This window comes from Amphiura filiformis, chromosome 17, assembly GCF_039555335.1.
Source record: "Amphiura filiformis chromosome 17, Afil_fr2py, whole genome shotgun sequence".
Lineage (NCBI taxonomy): Eukaryota > Metazoa > Echinodermata > Ophiuroidea > Amphilepidida > Amphiuridae > Amphiura > Amphiura filiformis.
The window spans coordinates 43,662,002-43,680,302 of record NC_092644.1 but is presented as its reverse complement, the minus strand read 5'-3'; the positions used below and the strand labels follow the sequence as shown (position 1 = coordinate 43,680,302).

Here is an 18,301-nt window from a genome sequence, read left to right as displayed (position 1 = left end):
GTCACAGTTAGTACAGTAGTTCTTGAGATCATTAGTATTCCAAAGAGTGTTATAATACATTCATACTATCATATTGACATCAAATGTATACAAAATGCAAAAGTTTAAGGTAAGTTAACCCACTGGACACTACTAGTCATCTAACATCATTTCTGATTGGTTGATAACTTGAAATGCTCATTTCAATTGCCAATTATGACTTGGCTTCAAACTATTGATGGTAAAACTTGCATTTACAGATGATCTTATTAATACCCTCCTTGATATATCATTTTGGCCAATTGGCAGGTAGTCCTCATGGGGTTAAGTATTTGTAATGCCCGAGTACTAGCATTGGATTAGTCAACCATTCATTAAACATTTATGATAACATTGTAATGCATTCATGCAGTGCATCAGGTAAATCTTTCCAAGAATTTAAAAGCACAAGAAATGTATCCTAAGATCACTAAGACAATATAGGGAATATTTGCATATATGAACTTGTTTTAATGCTTTTAATTTAGATGTTAATTTATCATTATATAATCATAAAATTCTCAATTTAAAAAAAAGAAGTTCAGACACTGTACACACACCGATAGATTCAAATCATTTCAACTTGTTAGCATAATCAAAAGTATACGATTTAGGAACGTAATTCAATAGTTGCTGAACCAATCACTAGATTTAACACAGATTTCATTTCTTTGAATATATTTAAAGGATTGTATGTGAATGTCAGATTTATTTGTGTAACTCACAGAACGGGTTAATACACCTCAAATTACATTCGGGATAAGCTTGAGTAATCTGACATTGAAACCCTTGATCAATTGATAGAGTTGTAAATTGATCAAGGATTGTCTGATTTCTTGGAAATCAATTTGCCTTTAGTTACAATTTGTTTGAGTTTTGTCTGTAAACCCTTGCTATGGTGATGGCAGGTTACAGCCAGTGTCTTTGCTTACTCCTGATTCCTGAAAAATACACTAAGGTCCAATTTCTCAAAGCTTGGCTAGTGGTCAGGCTTCCTAAGCCAGCAGACTAGCTTTACTAATGTGGATCCATTTTATTGATTTATCTTTTTATTTTAGATGATGTACGATTTGTAATTGTAAGCACTGGTATGGGACTGATTATGGCTTAAGCCTGATGGCTAAGGAAGCCTGTAGCCATGCTTCAATTCAAGAACCAGTCCTACAAGAGCTCAATGTTGGTACTTTTAATGTTTGCCTGTATCACAGGGACTCATGTATATTTTACCAAAGTGGGACATGTTACCGAATGCCCATTTGTTGGACCATTCCAAGCTTAAACCTTGTGCCGCTAACCATTTTGGATTTTTGGTGGCGATTTCACCTGCAACATTCCAAAGCAGTTCAAAATGACATTAACATTTGCATTTACATTATTTTTGCTCTTAGTGTTGCCTGTTTAGCAGCCTTACAGAGACATGGTGAATGTCTAGCATTAGTCAACAAGAGATTAGAGATGGAACGTGATAATCCTGATTTATACATCATGAGAGCTAGATTACATGAACTCTTCAGGAATGTAAGTAAACAAACCCAGGGACCACTGCTTATTCAGGATGTGGCATTACATGGGACCATTCAAAAGAGATTAGACCCAAAGAGAACAGATTCAGAATGTTGTACGTGTGTAATGCTATGGTCAATCTGCCACATTGGCTTGTCATACATGGAGACCAAAATAGTGTACCTCTGGCAATTTATTGCAAAGCCATGATCTGACGATAATATGCATCTTGAACTTGAGTGATACATTTAGGTTTAAGCATGTAGTGGTTTTTTTTTGCCCTCCATGAGTGATACAAAAACATGGCAGAGTCCTTCATCTTTTGGGTGGGTCTAATCTCTTTGTTGCGACTAGTAATTCAGATGGTTGATGGGTATTATAATGTAGCCACAAAATGGGTTATTCCAGTTGAAATCCATACACCCCCTGTGGAGGACATGAATTTCAAATGGGCTTACCTGAATGGATGACTCCATTTGAAATTTACACCCCCTGAAGTCATTTCATCCATAGTCCATAGGGGTGCATGGATTTCACAACAGCCCATTGTCCATTTGATTTCTTGTGTTTTTAATGACCTAAAGCCAACTTAATTTAATAGTTCATCTCAAAGCCCCCACATACATTAGTAAACATTTGTAAACCGAGCGCTTTTAGCGCATTATTCACTTTTTCCGCTATTTTTTTCCAAATCCACCACACAAAAATCTCACATCTGTCATCGCCAGACATCAAAATCGTAAATCTTCATAAAATTCTTCATCTTGACCAAAGTGAAACCTCCTTGAGAGATGAAAAGATGGTATATTCTTGTTAAAATGCTCATCCCACAGATAAAAAAAATTGTAAAAGTAAAAAAGTCTTCCAAGTTGATCCCAATTGATCTCTATTGGCATACTTTCAGGGAACCTGTAATTTCAGAAAAAAAACCTATAAACTTAATTTGCACAGTCTTCTTACCACATTGCACATACTATTTGAGTCTCTTGAAACTAAGAATTATAATAGTGTTACCTCATTGTTCCTCTTCCACATATTCTCTCCTTTACCCACCAATCAATGTTCGGAGAACATGATGGTGATGCTGAGCATATAGTGCACTCCAACAGTGGACAGGGGTAGGAGGGGGACTATTTCTAATTAGGCCTTTAAAGTGTTTGAACATTTATTGTTGAGCTTGTTGGTAGCAACTTAGGGACCAGCCAACATTTAAACATGGGAGAATGGAAGAATTTATTCAGAATGTATACGATTTGTGAACCTTAAGGAAGGACTTATTCCTCCAAGCAGGGTTAGCATTAAGGAATGTAAGTCGGCACCAAACTCGCATGAAAACCAAATATCGGGGGTGAAAATGAAATTTTGGAGGTGAAAAATATTTTTGAGATGGAGTGACCAATTTTTTATCATTTTAACTGCTACTCAGTGAATGAACATATTTTGCCAATCACCCACAGATTTTCTCTCACAATGAGTGAAAAAGCTTGGAAAATGTGATTTTGGTGAGTGATTCACCCCAAACCTGAGTTAACGCCATCCCTGTCTCCAATGTCATACATTTTAGTTGGTCCCAGGGTCAGAATTTCGGCGCGAATCAGAGAATCGATTCTCGCAAAGATTCACATAAACAGATTTGCGTGAATCAAAGTTGATTCCCGCAAACGTTTGTAATTTACACAGAAGTTGATTTGCGAGAATCAAATGATTCCCGCGATTTATTCTGCAAGAATCAAGATTGATTCTCGCACTGTGAAACAAAATCCTGACCCTGGGTCCCTTCTGTTTAGAATGAGAAAATGTTGCAACATTTTTATATTTCTGTCAGTTTCATGGTACATTATTTCAACATTTTAAATACAATTCCATTTAGCACCAAGATTAGTAAACTAGTCTCAAATTTTACACAAACATGAACATTTAATAGCATAAAAATATATAGAACCAATTTATTAACAAAAGTAGGCCACAGCTGCTGTAATGTTTATATTTTATGTATTTGTAAACTTGATTCTGTGTGTATCTATGCAGCTTGTATTTCATAGCAAACTATGGTTTTAATACAGAAAATATATTTAGACCATTTGGGCTATTCCTGTTGAAATTCATACACCCTCGGGGGAGACATTCCCTTAATGTCACATACATAGGGAGTGTGCATTTCAAATGGGGTTACCTGAACAGGTGATTCCATTTGAAATCTACACCCCCCTGGGAGATTAAGGTTATGTGTCCCATAGGGGTGTATGGATTTCAACTGGAATAGAACATTAAAGTAGGTCAGTATATAGATTTTGCTGCCAGAATGAAAGAAGAGCAAGAGTTAGTCTTACACATTGCAGGCCTATATAATGTGAAAATGACCTTTTATATGGCATGGTCATTAGAGCTGATGGCTGTATTGGATATGATCAAGGAAATCATGTTATCTGATAATCACAGACCCAAAAGAGAAAGTGCTCAGATCAAAGTAGGACATTTTGACAATTCAGTTATTACCATCAGTAGCTCCCTGGTATACAGCTGCCTTTGACTTGTGAAACAGATACATAGACACTTTTTTTTTAATTTAACACATTTATGGGTAGTGTACAGCTAGTTTGAGATTCCTTTGATTTCAGTCAAAACATGATTGTGAGAAATCAACCTTGATTCTTGCAAAGCAGGATGAAATTTCTGTGTTATTTTTAATTCTGCTTAATGTATCACGTTAATGACATGTTTATCAAATAAACATGCACCAGGTGTGTATGCAGCATAGTAAAGCATACACAAGCGTCCTTACGCATAAATTCACATAAGCGCTTACCAGTGACATACATTATGCAACGTACAAGTAGCACAAGTGCTGTGCACCCAACAGTGCAGTGTGATGACCTGGAATATTAATATAAGCTGGTCATCATAAAGAAATGGTATCTATCTTTGGAAAACTTTGATTTGAAAACATCAATTCTTTCTTGCAGACTTCACTGTGCTATTACGACCTCAAAGATGCCCTCTCCCTCAACCCAGACCAAGAGGAAGCACAGATGTTGATGAAACGACTGGAGGAAAGAGCTCAAGAAAGTAGGAATAACTGTGTCTCACTACAATTACAAGGGAAACTTAAAGAAGCGCTTAATAAAATCACAACTGCGATAGAGACTAACCCATCTGTAGCTGAATACCATTTGTTAAGGTATGTGCTGTGGGAAAGGCTAACTTGCTTATGTGTCAACCAGATATAAGAATTAAGGGTGTCAGATATTCTGTGGAGGAAATAGAAATTTGGTGACAGGAGTAAATACAGTTGTTTACAGGTTAATAAACTGCATATTACAGTAAAATTGGACAAAACAATGCATGCATGTCGAGATATTGATGCATCTTATGTACGAGCCCAGCAAGGGAAGTGAGTGCATTGGATGCATGAACATATCAGTGCAAGTACATATTATTTTGTCCAATATCTTGAGCAACAAGTAAGATGCAGTTTTTACCCAATTTCATACACAAGGAAAATCCTGTGCTATTTGCTGTTTTTATAACATTTTTTATGAACAAAATTATATAAATGCATCAACCTCAAAGGAAAATGAATCAATCCTATGTGACATGTCCAAAGGCACTGCACATTGTATGAGCGAGTGCAATTTGATGCTATCAACATGTATACAATGTATAACATAAGTTAATAAGGTATATTGCTGATATAGTGATAGCTAGTGATAGTCAAAAATGAAAAGGGCTCAAATTCACCGTTATGGGTAATGAATTCGATGGCTTTTGAGCCCTTTTCATTCCCAACAAGCATCATGTTTGCCTAACAATTGCTATCAGCAATATACCTTATTGTCAGATTAGCTTTGAAAATGAGCAATGAGGGTCCATCCATGCATGCATAGGAGGATGTGTCGGTATCTCCACAATACAAAAGCAGTTTTTGTATCAATGAAATGAAAATGAATATTCTCTAAAATACAATGTAACCACTTCAAATATGTACAAATGTCTCATTGTTTTGCTTCTGTCTTTTGTAACACAGAGGAGCCTTACATCGAAGACTGCAAGATTACAATGCAGCCATTGATGACTACCTCCTTGCTCTGGACAAAACAGAACATAATGAGCAAGATCACATCTATACTGAATCTCAACGTCAACTCTTGCTTACATACAATGACTTTGCTGTGGAATGCTTCCTAGGCAAGCATTATGAGGAAGCTATTATTTTGCTGAATAAGGCATTGAAGGGAGAGAAGAGAGAGAAAGGATTGTATATAAATAGGGGAGGTAAGAAAACTTATTTCAACTTTTTTTTACATTTTGGTAAAATCATGTAAAACCATTTTGAACATTTTTAGAATATATGTTTGCAAAAAATATTCAAATTTGTCAGATTTTGGTAAAATTTTGGGTAATTTTAGCCTCCAGAAGAAAAAAAAACCTGACCGGCAGACCCTGTTTGAAAGGTCTGTTCGCCCGTAGAACATGGTGGTTTTTTTGTCGCCTAAATAAACTCTGTACATCTAACGGCAGTATTTTTTGCCGAAATTTTTTTCTTTTTGTTTGAGAAGTCCCAAAGAAAAAAGATACAATCTTGCAAGAAATGACCAGAGATAAACATTTCAACAAATTATATGTACTGGCATCATGAAAATCAATGAAAAGCAATCTTCAATATTCTATTTTTAATTTTACTCTGCATCCGTTACTACACCACTAAATATATCTGATTTTAAGAAACACTGTACCATCTATTGTTTATATTCAGTGCTAAATTTGTAACCAAGAGACCTACTTTCCCCAATCAAAATCAAAGTCTGATCTCCTAAAGTTTGTTCAGTTTATATAAGGCGGAAAAAATAAGACTCATAACACCGTGTATTGATATAGAATGGCATGCACACAGTTGGTCGCAATGCTCACGCTAGTTGTGCGTTGCATAATGTGTGACTGGCAAACGCTTATGTGAATTTACGCGAACCTGAGTTGGGACTTTATTGACTCACGCAGTAACAAAATCTTTGATCACAGCTTTTAGTCTCAATTCTTATTTTGAAGCTGTGGATTGTGCAGTTAAGCCTATTTTATTGAATAAGAGAGTTCAATTAGGCAGGGATCATTCATTCATTCATTCATTTATTCATTCATTCATTCTTTATTCTAGTAAGCTTGTTGAATACATAAGTACTGATCTCCCAAGAGGTCCAGATCAGACAATATAAATCTATAATCGGATAATAACTACAAAATCAAAAATGCAACGAGGACATGAAAATAATGCAGCATGCACTGAAATAACAATTTACCTAGTAAAGAACAACTTCAAAAAAAAATTAACAACTTGATTGGGGCAAAGATTTGTATAAATGCAAATATAGAAAATCAAACCATATTCTACACACCATGCATTAATTAGTACAAAATACCAGATTTTTTTTTATTGCAAGCATGACAAACTTAACATATTCATGTATAAATAATCCACTAATCTTTACCTTGCCTCATACTCAGACTGCTTCTTCCGTCTTAACGAGCTACACTTCGCGTTAGCGGACTACCACCAAGCCTTGGAAATCGACGCCACTGATTGGATGATTCGTTCACGTATCGCATCTATTCATAGCGAGTTTGGTTTATTGGATTATGAAGACCATAGTTACCAGGAAGCTGAGGCTCGGTTTACTGTGGCAATACAACATAATCCTCGCAAGGGATCTTACTATATTTACAGGGCTAAAGTGAGATTTATGTTAGAGGTAGGTACTCACTTGGATGCGCAATTTTGGAACATTTCCAAATGTGCAGTTTATTAACACACATTCAGTAATCATGGCTCAAAAGTTTACCTCTTGTTGTGGAATGAATAGTTTTAAGGGGGCTGGTATTTTCTTCGGAAGGGGGTGGGTCCCAAATATACTGGGAGGGGGTCATAAATTTTTGAAAGAAAAATAGGGGAGGTCATAAAATTTTTGATGACCAAAATGTAGGGAGTCACAGGATGACCACAGATAGTGTGTTTATTTTATTCAAAAAGACTGTTTTCAATACAATTTTAGCCTGTTTAGGGTAGGGTGTATCGGTGGTGGGGGGGGGGGGGGGGCAAAAAATTTTGTTGCCGAAATAGGGAGGGGTCGCAGTTGTATTAGGAGGGGTCGCAGTTTTATTGACACCGAGTTTTTGTTAATATTGGGATCCCCCTTCCAAAGAAAATGCCAGCCCCCTAACCAACACCCGCACATTAAAGGTCGACTAAGTATTGTTCGTTGTGTCAGCCAAAAAGATCAAATTTTATTGTCTAAATCAATATATTATTGAAAAATAACACCTTGATGTTTTGCAGAAGTTTGGTCTACAAATCATATACTTTGAAAACTTGCTTTATTTTACAAAAGTGATGTGGTTTCAGCCCTCTTTACAAACATAACTCAAGAACCACAATACCTACAAATGTATATCTGTGATGTTTGAATCCTTCTACACCTCATTATGAAACAATTAATGCAATTTTTGCTAAAGCTCACTACCATTTGCAGGATGCTGTGAACGACCAAATTGCAATAGATGAAAATAGTTACTGACCTTAAAAAGGTCATTCTATGAGTTTATAGGCATATCAGGGTTAAAGAACTTGAGTACACTGCGTGATGCATATCAGCGTGTGCGACTGTGCGTGAGTGACACGGAAAGTGAATCCAACCATGCCAACGCTCTTGAGATTGGTTAGTATTTTATCCAAGGTTGTGCGTTTGGATCGAGTACAGCTGTTGAAAGCTGTGTTCACTCAATTGGAATTCTCACTGTAGGACCTTATAAAGACAATATACTATTATAAATCTATCATATTGTTTTGAGGTAGTCCAAAGGTTGACATTGCTGTCAAAATGTTGTGGACTCGGTAGATAAACCACTTTGGATAAGTCTCAGCTCAATTACAACATTGCCTATGTTATCTCTTCTACAGAATCAAGCAGATGCAAGACATGACCTCCTGATGGCCCTTCATCTTGATCCATCCAATGATGACATCCTGTCTCTGATGCCTAGATTATTCCCTGGTAAATCTGTAGGTGATGTCATGAGAAGCAAGGCTGCTAGGACCGCTAAAATTGCTGTAGATAATGCTGTAGTTACGGCATCACCCATCAAACTGCCAGAAATACAGAGGTAACTATTTTATTTTGAAAGAAAAAGACCTTAATTGTCAAACATGTTGCCTCTTAAATGTTGCCACATGGCGAAATAAAGCAATTGGAAAAAGAAAAGAAATTATTGCCCAGATACAGGATACAAAAAACACCAAGAGGAGAAGAAATGTCATGAATTTTCACCCTTAGGCAAAAAAATAATGTCATTGCGAGAATTTTTTTCTAACATGTTAAACTAAGGGGAAAACCAAAAGTTTGATGATGTCCAGCGTTCGAATTAAGCAGTTGTCCGATTGTCCGGGACAACCAAAATAATGATCGGACAAGTAAAAGTTAAGAAGGCAGTTGTCCGATGGACAACCATAGAAAAAGTATAAAATGCTGATTTGCATTAATTTGTGTGCAATTGATAGATTTTCACATCTGATATGTTCAGTCACCGGGCTCCCTCTGTTTGTTAGCTTCCCAAGTGGACTACTTTGACATGCGGTTAACATTTTTAACACGGGACTCTATGGAGAGTTAGGCCAATTTCTGGCCTAACTAAAATTGGTCATGATGTAATGCATCTTTAAATGGATCTGGCTTGTGATTGGTTGCCCAGATCTCGCTATGGTTTAAATCCTCCGGGCACGTATATTACCATTAACTACATCATACACAGCAATCTTGCGGCACGTTTGATCTGGCGCGAAAGTTAAACTCTCAGTGGTGTATATGGACGTACATTTAGCATGTCTTACTACCATGCTTGTACTTGCGGTTAAATTGGATTGTGTGTTTTAGAGACCAAAGTCCTGGGGTAAAGTTCTGCTTAAAAGTCAAAGTACATAGTCAGATTTTTTACTCGGGCTTTCGCGATCAATAAACTGGTAGATTCGAAAATCAGAATTGTTCAATATTAAGTGAGCAATTATAATTATGCAAGATATGTTGCATTCAATATAACTTTTATTGTCACTGATCATCTAATTATATAAACTCTTTATGACCATTTTACTATTGAACAATTTAATTCTAATAAACATCAGAATGCATTCATCATGATTAATAATGACATATTTTTTATCAAAATTCGACTATGGCATAGTCTAAGTTTACCACAGCCAATTCATCAACAAACATCATGATAACAATGCGGATTAACTTCCATTTAGTTCCTTTTTTTCAAATTAATCCTGTAAATCCCATTTTCGATCACCGATCTCTCGACATAGGGTATTCCGTGTCGAATACTGATGATGAATCACACGTCAACAACGGGTCATTTATATTATAATGTCTGTGTCATTTTTTTTTTTTGTAAATCATTTCATGCGTTGCAAATAAAAACAGTACAATAATAATACAAGCACAAAAAGAATATACAAAAGAATATACAATACAGATAAGTTCCAGGGGGTAATATAAAACAATACAATATTCTATTCAGTACACTTTTATGGAGTTAAGGATTTAAGTCGGCACCACACTCCCTTACAAACCGGTGACCCGCCTTGCATTCCTCTTAATATATTTGTAGAAAAAATGCAAAAATAGGCACAAAATTAGCCAGGGTGCAGCACCACCTTAACGGTATACATAATATACAATACAATAAAGGCTACTAAAATATCCAAGATATAATGCATCACAACAAGTTCCAGACAAGCATATAAATGGGGTCATGAAATTAATATGAATTTTCAACAAACAAATTCTAGTACACTTTTATGGAATAAAGGATTTAAGGCGGTACCACACCTTCTGACAAAACCGTGACCATCCTTGCATTCCTCTCAACAAATTTGTAGAAAAATGCAAGAATAGGCATCAAATTGGCCAGTGGTGCAGTACCACCTCAACCGTATACATAAAATGCAATAAGGGCAAACTGAGATATCCCAGATATCATGCACTATCAACAAGCTGAGAAAGGGATCCCACTTTTTAAAATGTAAATCCAACTTCAATTTTCTTTGTGCACAAAAATGTTCAAGCTTCAAGGTATCAACAACAATATTTTTGAAACCATTAAAAGATAGCTTAGACTGCTCACATCTACACTTGTAAATATATCTTCTAGCAATGAGCATAATTTGATTAATACCTGCCCAGTAATTAACATTTGTATCCAGTAAACCAAATACTTTACTAAATTCATCGAACTCAGGTATGAAATCAAAATAAGTCTGAATACTTTGCCAGAAAGAGTTCACAATATTACAACTACCAAAAAGATGTACAATGGTTTCCTTCTCTGTTTTACAAAAGACACATTTATCATTGTCAACCAAACCAACTTTGCACAGCCAGTCATTAGTTGGCAAAATGTTATGAGTAATTCTGTACTGAAGCCATCTTAATTTCACATCTAGCGTAGCTCTGAAAGGCATTAAATACAACTCGCAACATTCGGCTTCGGTCATATTATAAACTCTTTTTAATGAAAATTGGCTAACAGGATCAGTTTTAATGCTATCAATATATGACTTATAAACATCCCTGGACTTCAGTTTCAGAAGTGGAACACTTCCTCTCGATAAGTTGATCACTATGCCTAAGTCCTCTGGAAGGGTCGTCCCCTCCTTACGAATCACGTCACGCCAACTTTTTGGAATTGCATTAATCAGTCCAAACCATTTAAGCACATCAATTCTATTATAGTTATCACCCATCCTGTTAGCAAAATTCTTAAAATTGCCTTTGTCATCAATGAAATCGTAAATTGTATGGAAGCCTGCTTCCTCAAACACCGACTTTTTACCAATCAGAATACGCTTATTATTCCAAATCACTTGTTTGCAAACCTCGATAGCATTTTTTGGCTCACCTGAATTAAACTTTGACCATAATTTGAATGCATTCAAATAGAATGGGGAATAATTCCTGATAGTGTTAGAAAATCAAAATTACACTCCAGAATACCTGTGCCACCCAGGTTTCTTAGATAAAATATTAAGATACTTTTCCAACCAGATTTGTTTGGCATAATTAGTCTCTTAAGCCACATAACAGATTGTGTTTTGATTTTTGCTTGTAAGTCAACCATTTTCAAACCACCTTCATCTAATGCTCTACACAAAACAGACCGTTTTATTTTATCTGGGCCATTCCAGATGAACTTGTAAATAATATCATTAACCTTCTTTTGAATACTTAATGGCATACCAATCATTGCTGAAGTATAGAGAAGTTTTGATAAACCAAATGTTTTAATCACCAAGATTTTGCCAATTGCTGTTAAATCTCTCTGTTTCCATAAATTTAATGTACATTCCAGAGATCTTATTCTATCATTGTAGTTCAGATTTATCACCTCTTTTTCCTCATATGGCTCAAAATAAGCTAAGGTGTCATAAAAGTGTAACACACAATTATTTTTCCAGCTCTTTTCTTTTGGTCTCCAACCAGGTTTAAATTATAGTATGCACATATATCGTTCATAATACACTAAAAGAAAGATAAGTTATAGACCATTTACTTCACAAATTTAATTTTCTAGCCCTTGCGTCACGTTATATTTGACAGACACAATTTTGATGATTTTCTGCAATCAAATAAAAATTTATAAAGTATTACATAAGGTATTTTGTGGTTATTTAGGTGTAGGACCTACAGCAACTGATTGTGGAAAAAATGTGTCCAAATATTACAATAAGGAGGATAAATTGTTATAAATAAAATATGTGTGTCTGTCAAGCCATAACATACGCAAGATGTCTGTCAAATGTAACATACAGAATAATAATTTGGCAAAAACAGTAGTTCAAGATGGGAAATTGAATAAAGATCACATGCAGTTTATAAATCACATGTTTTAAAACACTTTTATAAACTCTAAACTATCATCATAATGTGAACATCAAGTGATTTTTAATTTTTTTAAACAAATTGGCGTATGTTATTTTTGACAGACACATACAAATCTTGCGTATGTTACTTTCGTACAAATGTTTGACAGACAACACTTAACAATGGATTGTGTCAAAAAAAAGCTTCTCCTCACAAAGTGATAGTGCCACAAAGCTAGGTGGAGCTAAATGCTATGTCATGTAGCATAATTAGCTGTATCACCCTAGTTTAGCAGGAATTACAGCACCGTCTTGCGTATGTTATATTTTGACAGACATTTCAAGAAAAATTTTAAAATTGTTATATGTTCAAAAAAGATGGCAGCCACTTACAAATTGATTATAATATGGAGAAATGAAGTTATTTACAATAGATTTACCCTTTAGTTTATGCTTCAAGTCTTTGTTTATAAAAACTGAGGGACTTCAAAATCAATCAAAAGTTTGACAGACAATAGTAACATACGCAAGGCAAACTTTTAAATCCTTTTCTTGATCTGTTAACTTATAATTCATAATGCCTCTTTCTGTTTTTTTGATTGGTTTACTGCACCATTTTGGGAAACAGGTCACATGAATTTCTATAAGGATCCATAAAAAAATTAAAAGCTGTTGAAAAAAGGCGTCTCTTGGCATGTTACAAACAAAAGTGTAAAAATAGGCATTTTACAGCTATTTTTATTATTTTTATTATTTAGAGTGAAAGGATTTTACTTAAATTGTGTATGCTATGTCTTTACTACCTAAACTTGCCACTAAACTAGCAAATATTCCATTTCTATAATTATTATTTTAAAAAAAAGATGTCAAAATATATGGCTATAATATGACACCTTAGCATATTTTGAGCCATATGCAAAGTAAATTCCTAAGATTTTTACAGTCTTAGTCCACTGTACATCCAGCGGTTTGTTTTTATTATCCCTGACACTTCCGATCCACATTGCTTCCGTCTTATTATTATTTACTTTTAAACCAGAACATGACTGAAACTCCCTTAACACTTTCATAGTACATTTAACTGAATCAATATCCTTAACAAATAGACACATATCATCTGCATAACAAGACATTTTCACCTGTGTACCTCGATCGCTAGGATCGATTTGAATGCCCACAATGTCCTCATTATTATTCATCTGAATACAGAGGACTTCAATGGCTAAATTAATGAGCTGACAGCTCAGGGGATCACCCTGTCTTAGACCACGATTAATGGGAAAGTACCCGGTCGATACACCATTATTCATAACACAACTTGTGATATTATTATAAAAAGTATCAATCCATTTCTGAATAGAACTTCCAAAATTAAACTTTTTCATTACATGTTGCATAAATTTATGATCTATTGAATCATATGCCTTTTCAAAATCTATACACAGTAAAATTCCATGGCTGTCTCTTTCTTTAGTAAAATATAAAATATCAGCCACAGTTCTTACAGCATCCCCAATATATCTACCAGGGACAAAAGCAGATTGGTTACAGCCGATTAATTTTGGAGAAACCTTAGCAATCCTTTCGGCAATGACTTTTGACCCAATTTTCAAATCCACATTAAGCAAAGTAATGGGTCTATAATTCTCCACCTTACGTTTGTCTTTATTTTTTTTCAAAATTAATGTTATGACACCTTGTTTTTGAGAATTTGTTAATTCACCCAAATTATAACTTGCATTCAAGCAGTCAACTAGGAAACATCCAAATTCAACCCAAAAAGTTTTATAAAATAGAACTGTGAGACCATCATTACCAGGTGACTTGCCATTTTTCATACTGCTAAGTATTTTATAACATTCCTCGATCGTGAGCTCACCTTCACAGCTCTTTTGGTCATCATTTGACAATTTGGGAATTGAATCATTAAAAAAACGTTGAGATGATGGCGAGTCAAGATCGACTTCTTTAGATGAGTATAAAGTAGAGTAAAAATGTTTAATCTCATTCAAAATATTCTTTTCATCAACACATTCTGTACCGTCTTCACTTAGCACGCATCTGATGGTGCTTTTGCTTTTATTTGACTTTTCCAGATTGAGAAAGAACTTACTATTTTTCTCCCCTTTTTCCAACCAGTCTGCTCTAGATCTTAACTACTCCTTGGGTTACATACTCATAATGATCATCAAGATCAGATTTCAACTTCTCCCAATTAGTATTTGCTTCATCACTAGGATTGGTATTAAGTATATCTTCAGCCTGTTTGAGCTTCTTTTCCAAGTCATTAACCTTACAATTTCTTTCTTTAACTTTAATTTTACTGTACAACTGTGTATAACAGCGAATCTCATACTTCATTAACTCCCAAAGGATTCTTTGATCAGTCACATCAGTATACTTTTCAATCCATTCTGATCTTTTATCTCTTAACTCACCAATAAACTTAACATCATCACATAAAGAATCATTAAATTTCCAGTACGAAGGGCCATGATTATTATTATCATTAGGTTCCAAATTAAGATGAATTGAAGAATGATCAGTATTAATTGCAGGGCAAATATCACACTTTTTAACCCAATCTTGTAAGTTCTCGGAAATAAACCAGTAATCAAGTCTACTCTGCATTAAAGGATTTCGTTGGCGCCAAGTATATTTTCTAAGATTTGGGTTTCGAACCCGCCAGATATCAATAAGGTTTAACTGATCCATTAAATTCAAAACGGCATCAACAACACAGGCTTTTTGGTGCAGGTTACCCCGCTTCTGTCAAGATGATAATTCAACATCACATTAAAATCCCGCCACAGATAATACATTTATCAACACTGTACAAATCAGAGAGAATGTCTTTTAATTTATTATAAAATGGCATTTGCTCCTGAGAATTTCTACACGGAGCATACACATTAACCAAAAGTATGGGGTTATTGTTCACCTTCATGTCTAAAATAATGTATCTTCCTTCGGTGTCAGTATAATTGAAATAATTTCAAACTCCACATTGTTCTTTATCAAAATTGCAACGCCTTTGCTATGATTTGTCCCATGTGATAGAAACACATCACCATTCCAATTGTTTTTAAAGTATTTTTCCAACTCTCTTGTACTATAAGTTTCTTGTAGTAAAATGATATCAGACTGCTTTTTACTTAACCAATGAAGCACTTTCCTGCGCTTGTTTATACCTCTGATGCCTTTAACATTTAATGACATCAAATTAACTTTCAAATCAGTTATTCCAGACATTGTTGACATCATAATTATAATATGTTAATTTTGGATACCAAACTCAGGTGTCCGTATGCGCACTCGCACCCTTGTTTACATTCCACAGTATTGTACAGCCCATCAACTTGATGGTGAAACCAGTACATGTACATTCACTACAACCTCTGGGTAATCTGTATAAACACAACTGCACATTCATATACAACCAAATTAAAAACAACCAACACGCAACGTCTTTTTGATAACAACATGTATACATAATATTTTCCAAGTCCATTGTCGTTTCAAATTCCAAATTCAAATCCTTATGATAATTAGACTCGCTGAATTTCGAAAGCGAGTCTCGCTAACCACCCTCGCAAAAAAGGCTGAAATAAAAACTCACCGGCGAAATCAGATTTCACCTCAAACACGTTTCAAATTAAAAGAAAATGTATTATATCGGGCTTAATGAGAAAACCAAAATTGGAGGAAACAATAATTTAAAAAGAGCATTTTGCCATGGTCTCAGATATTGGTGATGATAGCATACAAGTGATAATCTCAATTACAAGGCGAAAAATTCCACCAAAGCTTTCAACGAACAACTTTTAAACATTGTCAACATTTACCATACATTATGCAATTTTTACACAACTGACAATATGCAGATGTCACTCACATGACAAAAAAGAGTTTATATGTTCCACTGAGTCCATATAATGTTCATTAATAACTGGTAACTCATCTCATATTATAAATGAGATAATAAAGCGAAGTGAAGACACTGATTGTCGCTTAAAAGTCAATTTCTTTTAATTTAATATTTAAATACACTAACATACCAGCGATCCAGATGTCTCTTTTGTCCGTGACTCCTCTCAAAAATACAGCATCTTGTCAGTATGATCCATCGAACAAAAACTATAATTATAATCCAGCTTTGGAAAAATTAACACTGCGAAGTTTAAAATCCTTCCAAATAATCCAAAGTTATTCTGAATCTGATGATGATGATGCTGCTAGCGTGTCTCCGGGACTCATCCGTACTAAGGCTCCGCTCTCGTCCTCGCAAGCAGGAGAATCGGGCGGCACAACATCTGGGATAAACGCTCGTCTCTTGGGGTACTTGCTCTTCAATTGCTTCTTGAGTTTCACCAGTATACTCCTTTGCTTTCTGACCTTGAATGTCACATCGTCGGAGATATATATATTGAAGTCACCCGGCCTTCCCTCCATACGAAAAGGGTTGTCTTTCAGGGCTAGAGGGGCTTCTTTCAGCGTTGTTAGTCTATCCCTGTATCTCAGAAACTTCACCGTCACTGGTCGAATCACGGCCCATTCTGGGGGACCTGTTGGCGATCTGTGGGCTCTTTCAATTTCCCACTGCCCAGCATCTTCTATTTTCATGTGCTCCACAAGAAATTTCTTAACAAACGAAGAACAGTCATATACATTTTCTCCTTCTGCTCCTTCTGGAACATTGTGCATTACAATATTATTCCGTCTAAGTCTGTTAGCCAAATCCTCAGTTTGATCAGTCAGATTTTTTATCATTTCAGATGTTGGGCTCGCGTTGTCAACTTTGTCTTCCAAATTGAACAGTTTTTCAATTTTATCTGCCACTTGGGCTTGCATTCTTTTTATCTCTTGTTCTTGCGCTGTCAGTCTTTTATCCATACTGTCCAGTTTGTCATCCATGTTATCTAACTTTTTCATAATGCCGTCAAGTTTGTCCAGTTTATGATTTATTTCTCTCAGCTCATTTCCTCCGGCCATCTTGTCCTGCAGCTGTTTTGCATGTACATGCACACTAGGGTATGCAGCGTTCACAGTATCATGAGTATGTCCATTCGCCGACGAGGCTCTTCTCCTTCTTTTCCGTTTAGTGTCAGCACTCATCACCCTAAAATCGACCCAAAGCGTTCCTGAACACCACCATTCAACTATACCATCGTCAAATTAAAGAAATTTTCTCCAAAAACGGCCATAAGACATCTCCAAAAGATGATTTTCTCACCCGCACAGAAAACATGTGTTACCCGAGCATGGTTGCCAGTTCGTCAGTCTGTGTCATTTTGGCCCAATAAGTTTAAGCAAGGTAAAAATCATTTTCTAAGACTCATCACATGCTTTAATATACCAAATTGCATCAATGTGTGTTGTGATTGAAACAGGATGATGGTAATAATTGTTTATAACTCAAGTAAAAATCTAATTTTCATATCATAGGGATGGTGGAGTCAAAATGACAGAGGGTCAACGAGATGAAAAGGTGAATGGCACAGCCAAACATGTAGCTTTTGCCTCAGATGGAGTTCCTCCCCATCGTGACCCATCCATGCCTGATATAAGGGAGTGTATGAGTGAAACACAGTTTAACAAGGTGCTCACAAAAAACAAGAAAAAGGTGAGAGGTTCTTGAATAATAACCAGCATAACTGAACAATAATAGGTTGGATAGTGTAATAGCATAAGCATTTACAACTGTCAGGACTTTCTGAAATCAATAAGATTCCATTGAAAATTCCAAAAAAAAACTATTCCATTTAAAATCCACACTACCCTTGTAGAAGATTTTGGAAATATCATCCACAGGGGGAGTATGAATTTCAAATAGAATGAACACATTAGCAGCTTCATTTGAAACTCACCCTCCCTCAG

At 35.5% G+C, this 18,301-nt stretch overlaps 1 protein-coding gene across 1 annotated transcript in view; it reads left to right on the top strand.

Annotated features, from left to right (window-relative positions):
* Nucleotides 1–18,301, top strand: part of LOC140137845 (uncharacterized) — a 33,928-nt gene that overhangs the window by 13,398 nt on the left and 2,229 nt on the right. Inside the window, exons 5-10 of the mRNA XM_072159639.1 lie at nt 1,407–1,536; nt 4,485–4,699; nt 5,546–5,793; nt 7,018–7,262; nt 8,468–8,670; nt 17,870–18,047. Coding sequence (XP_072015740.1) covers nt 1,407–1,536; nt 4,485–4,699; nt 5,546–5,793; nt 7,018–7,262; nt 8,468–8,670; nt 17,870–18,047 — 1,219 coding nt within the window. The remainder of the gene's footprint in view (nt 1–1,406; nt 1,537–4,484; nt 4,700–5,545; nt 5,794–7,017; nt 7,263–8,467; nt 8,671–17,869; nt 18,048–18,301) is intronic.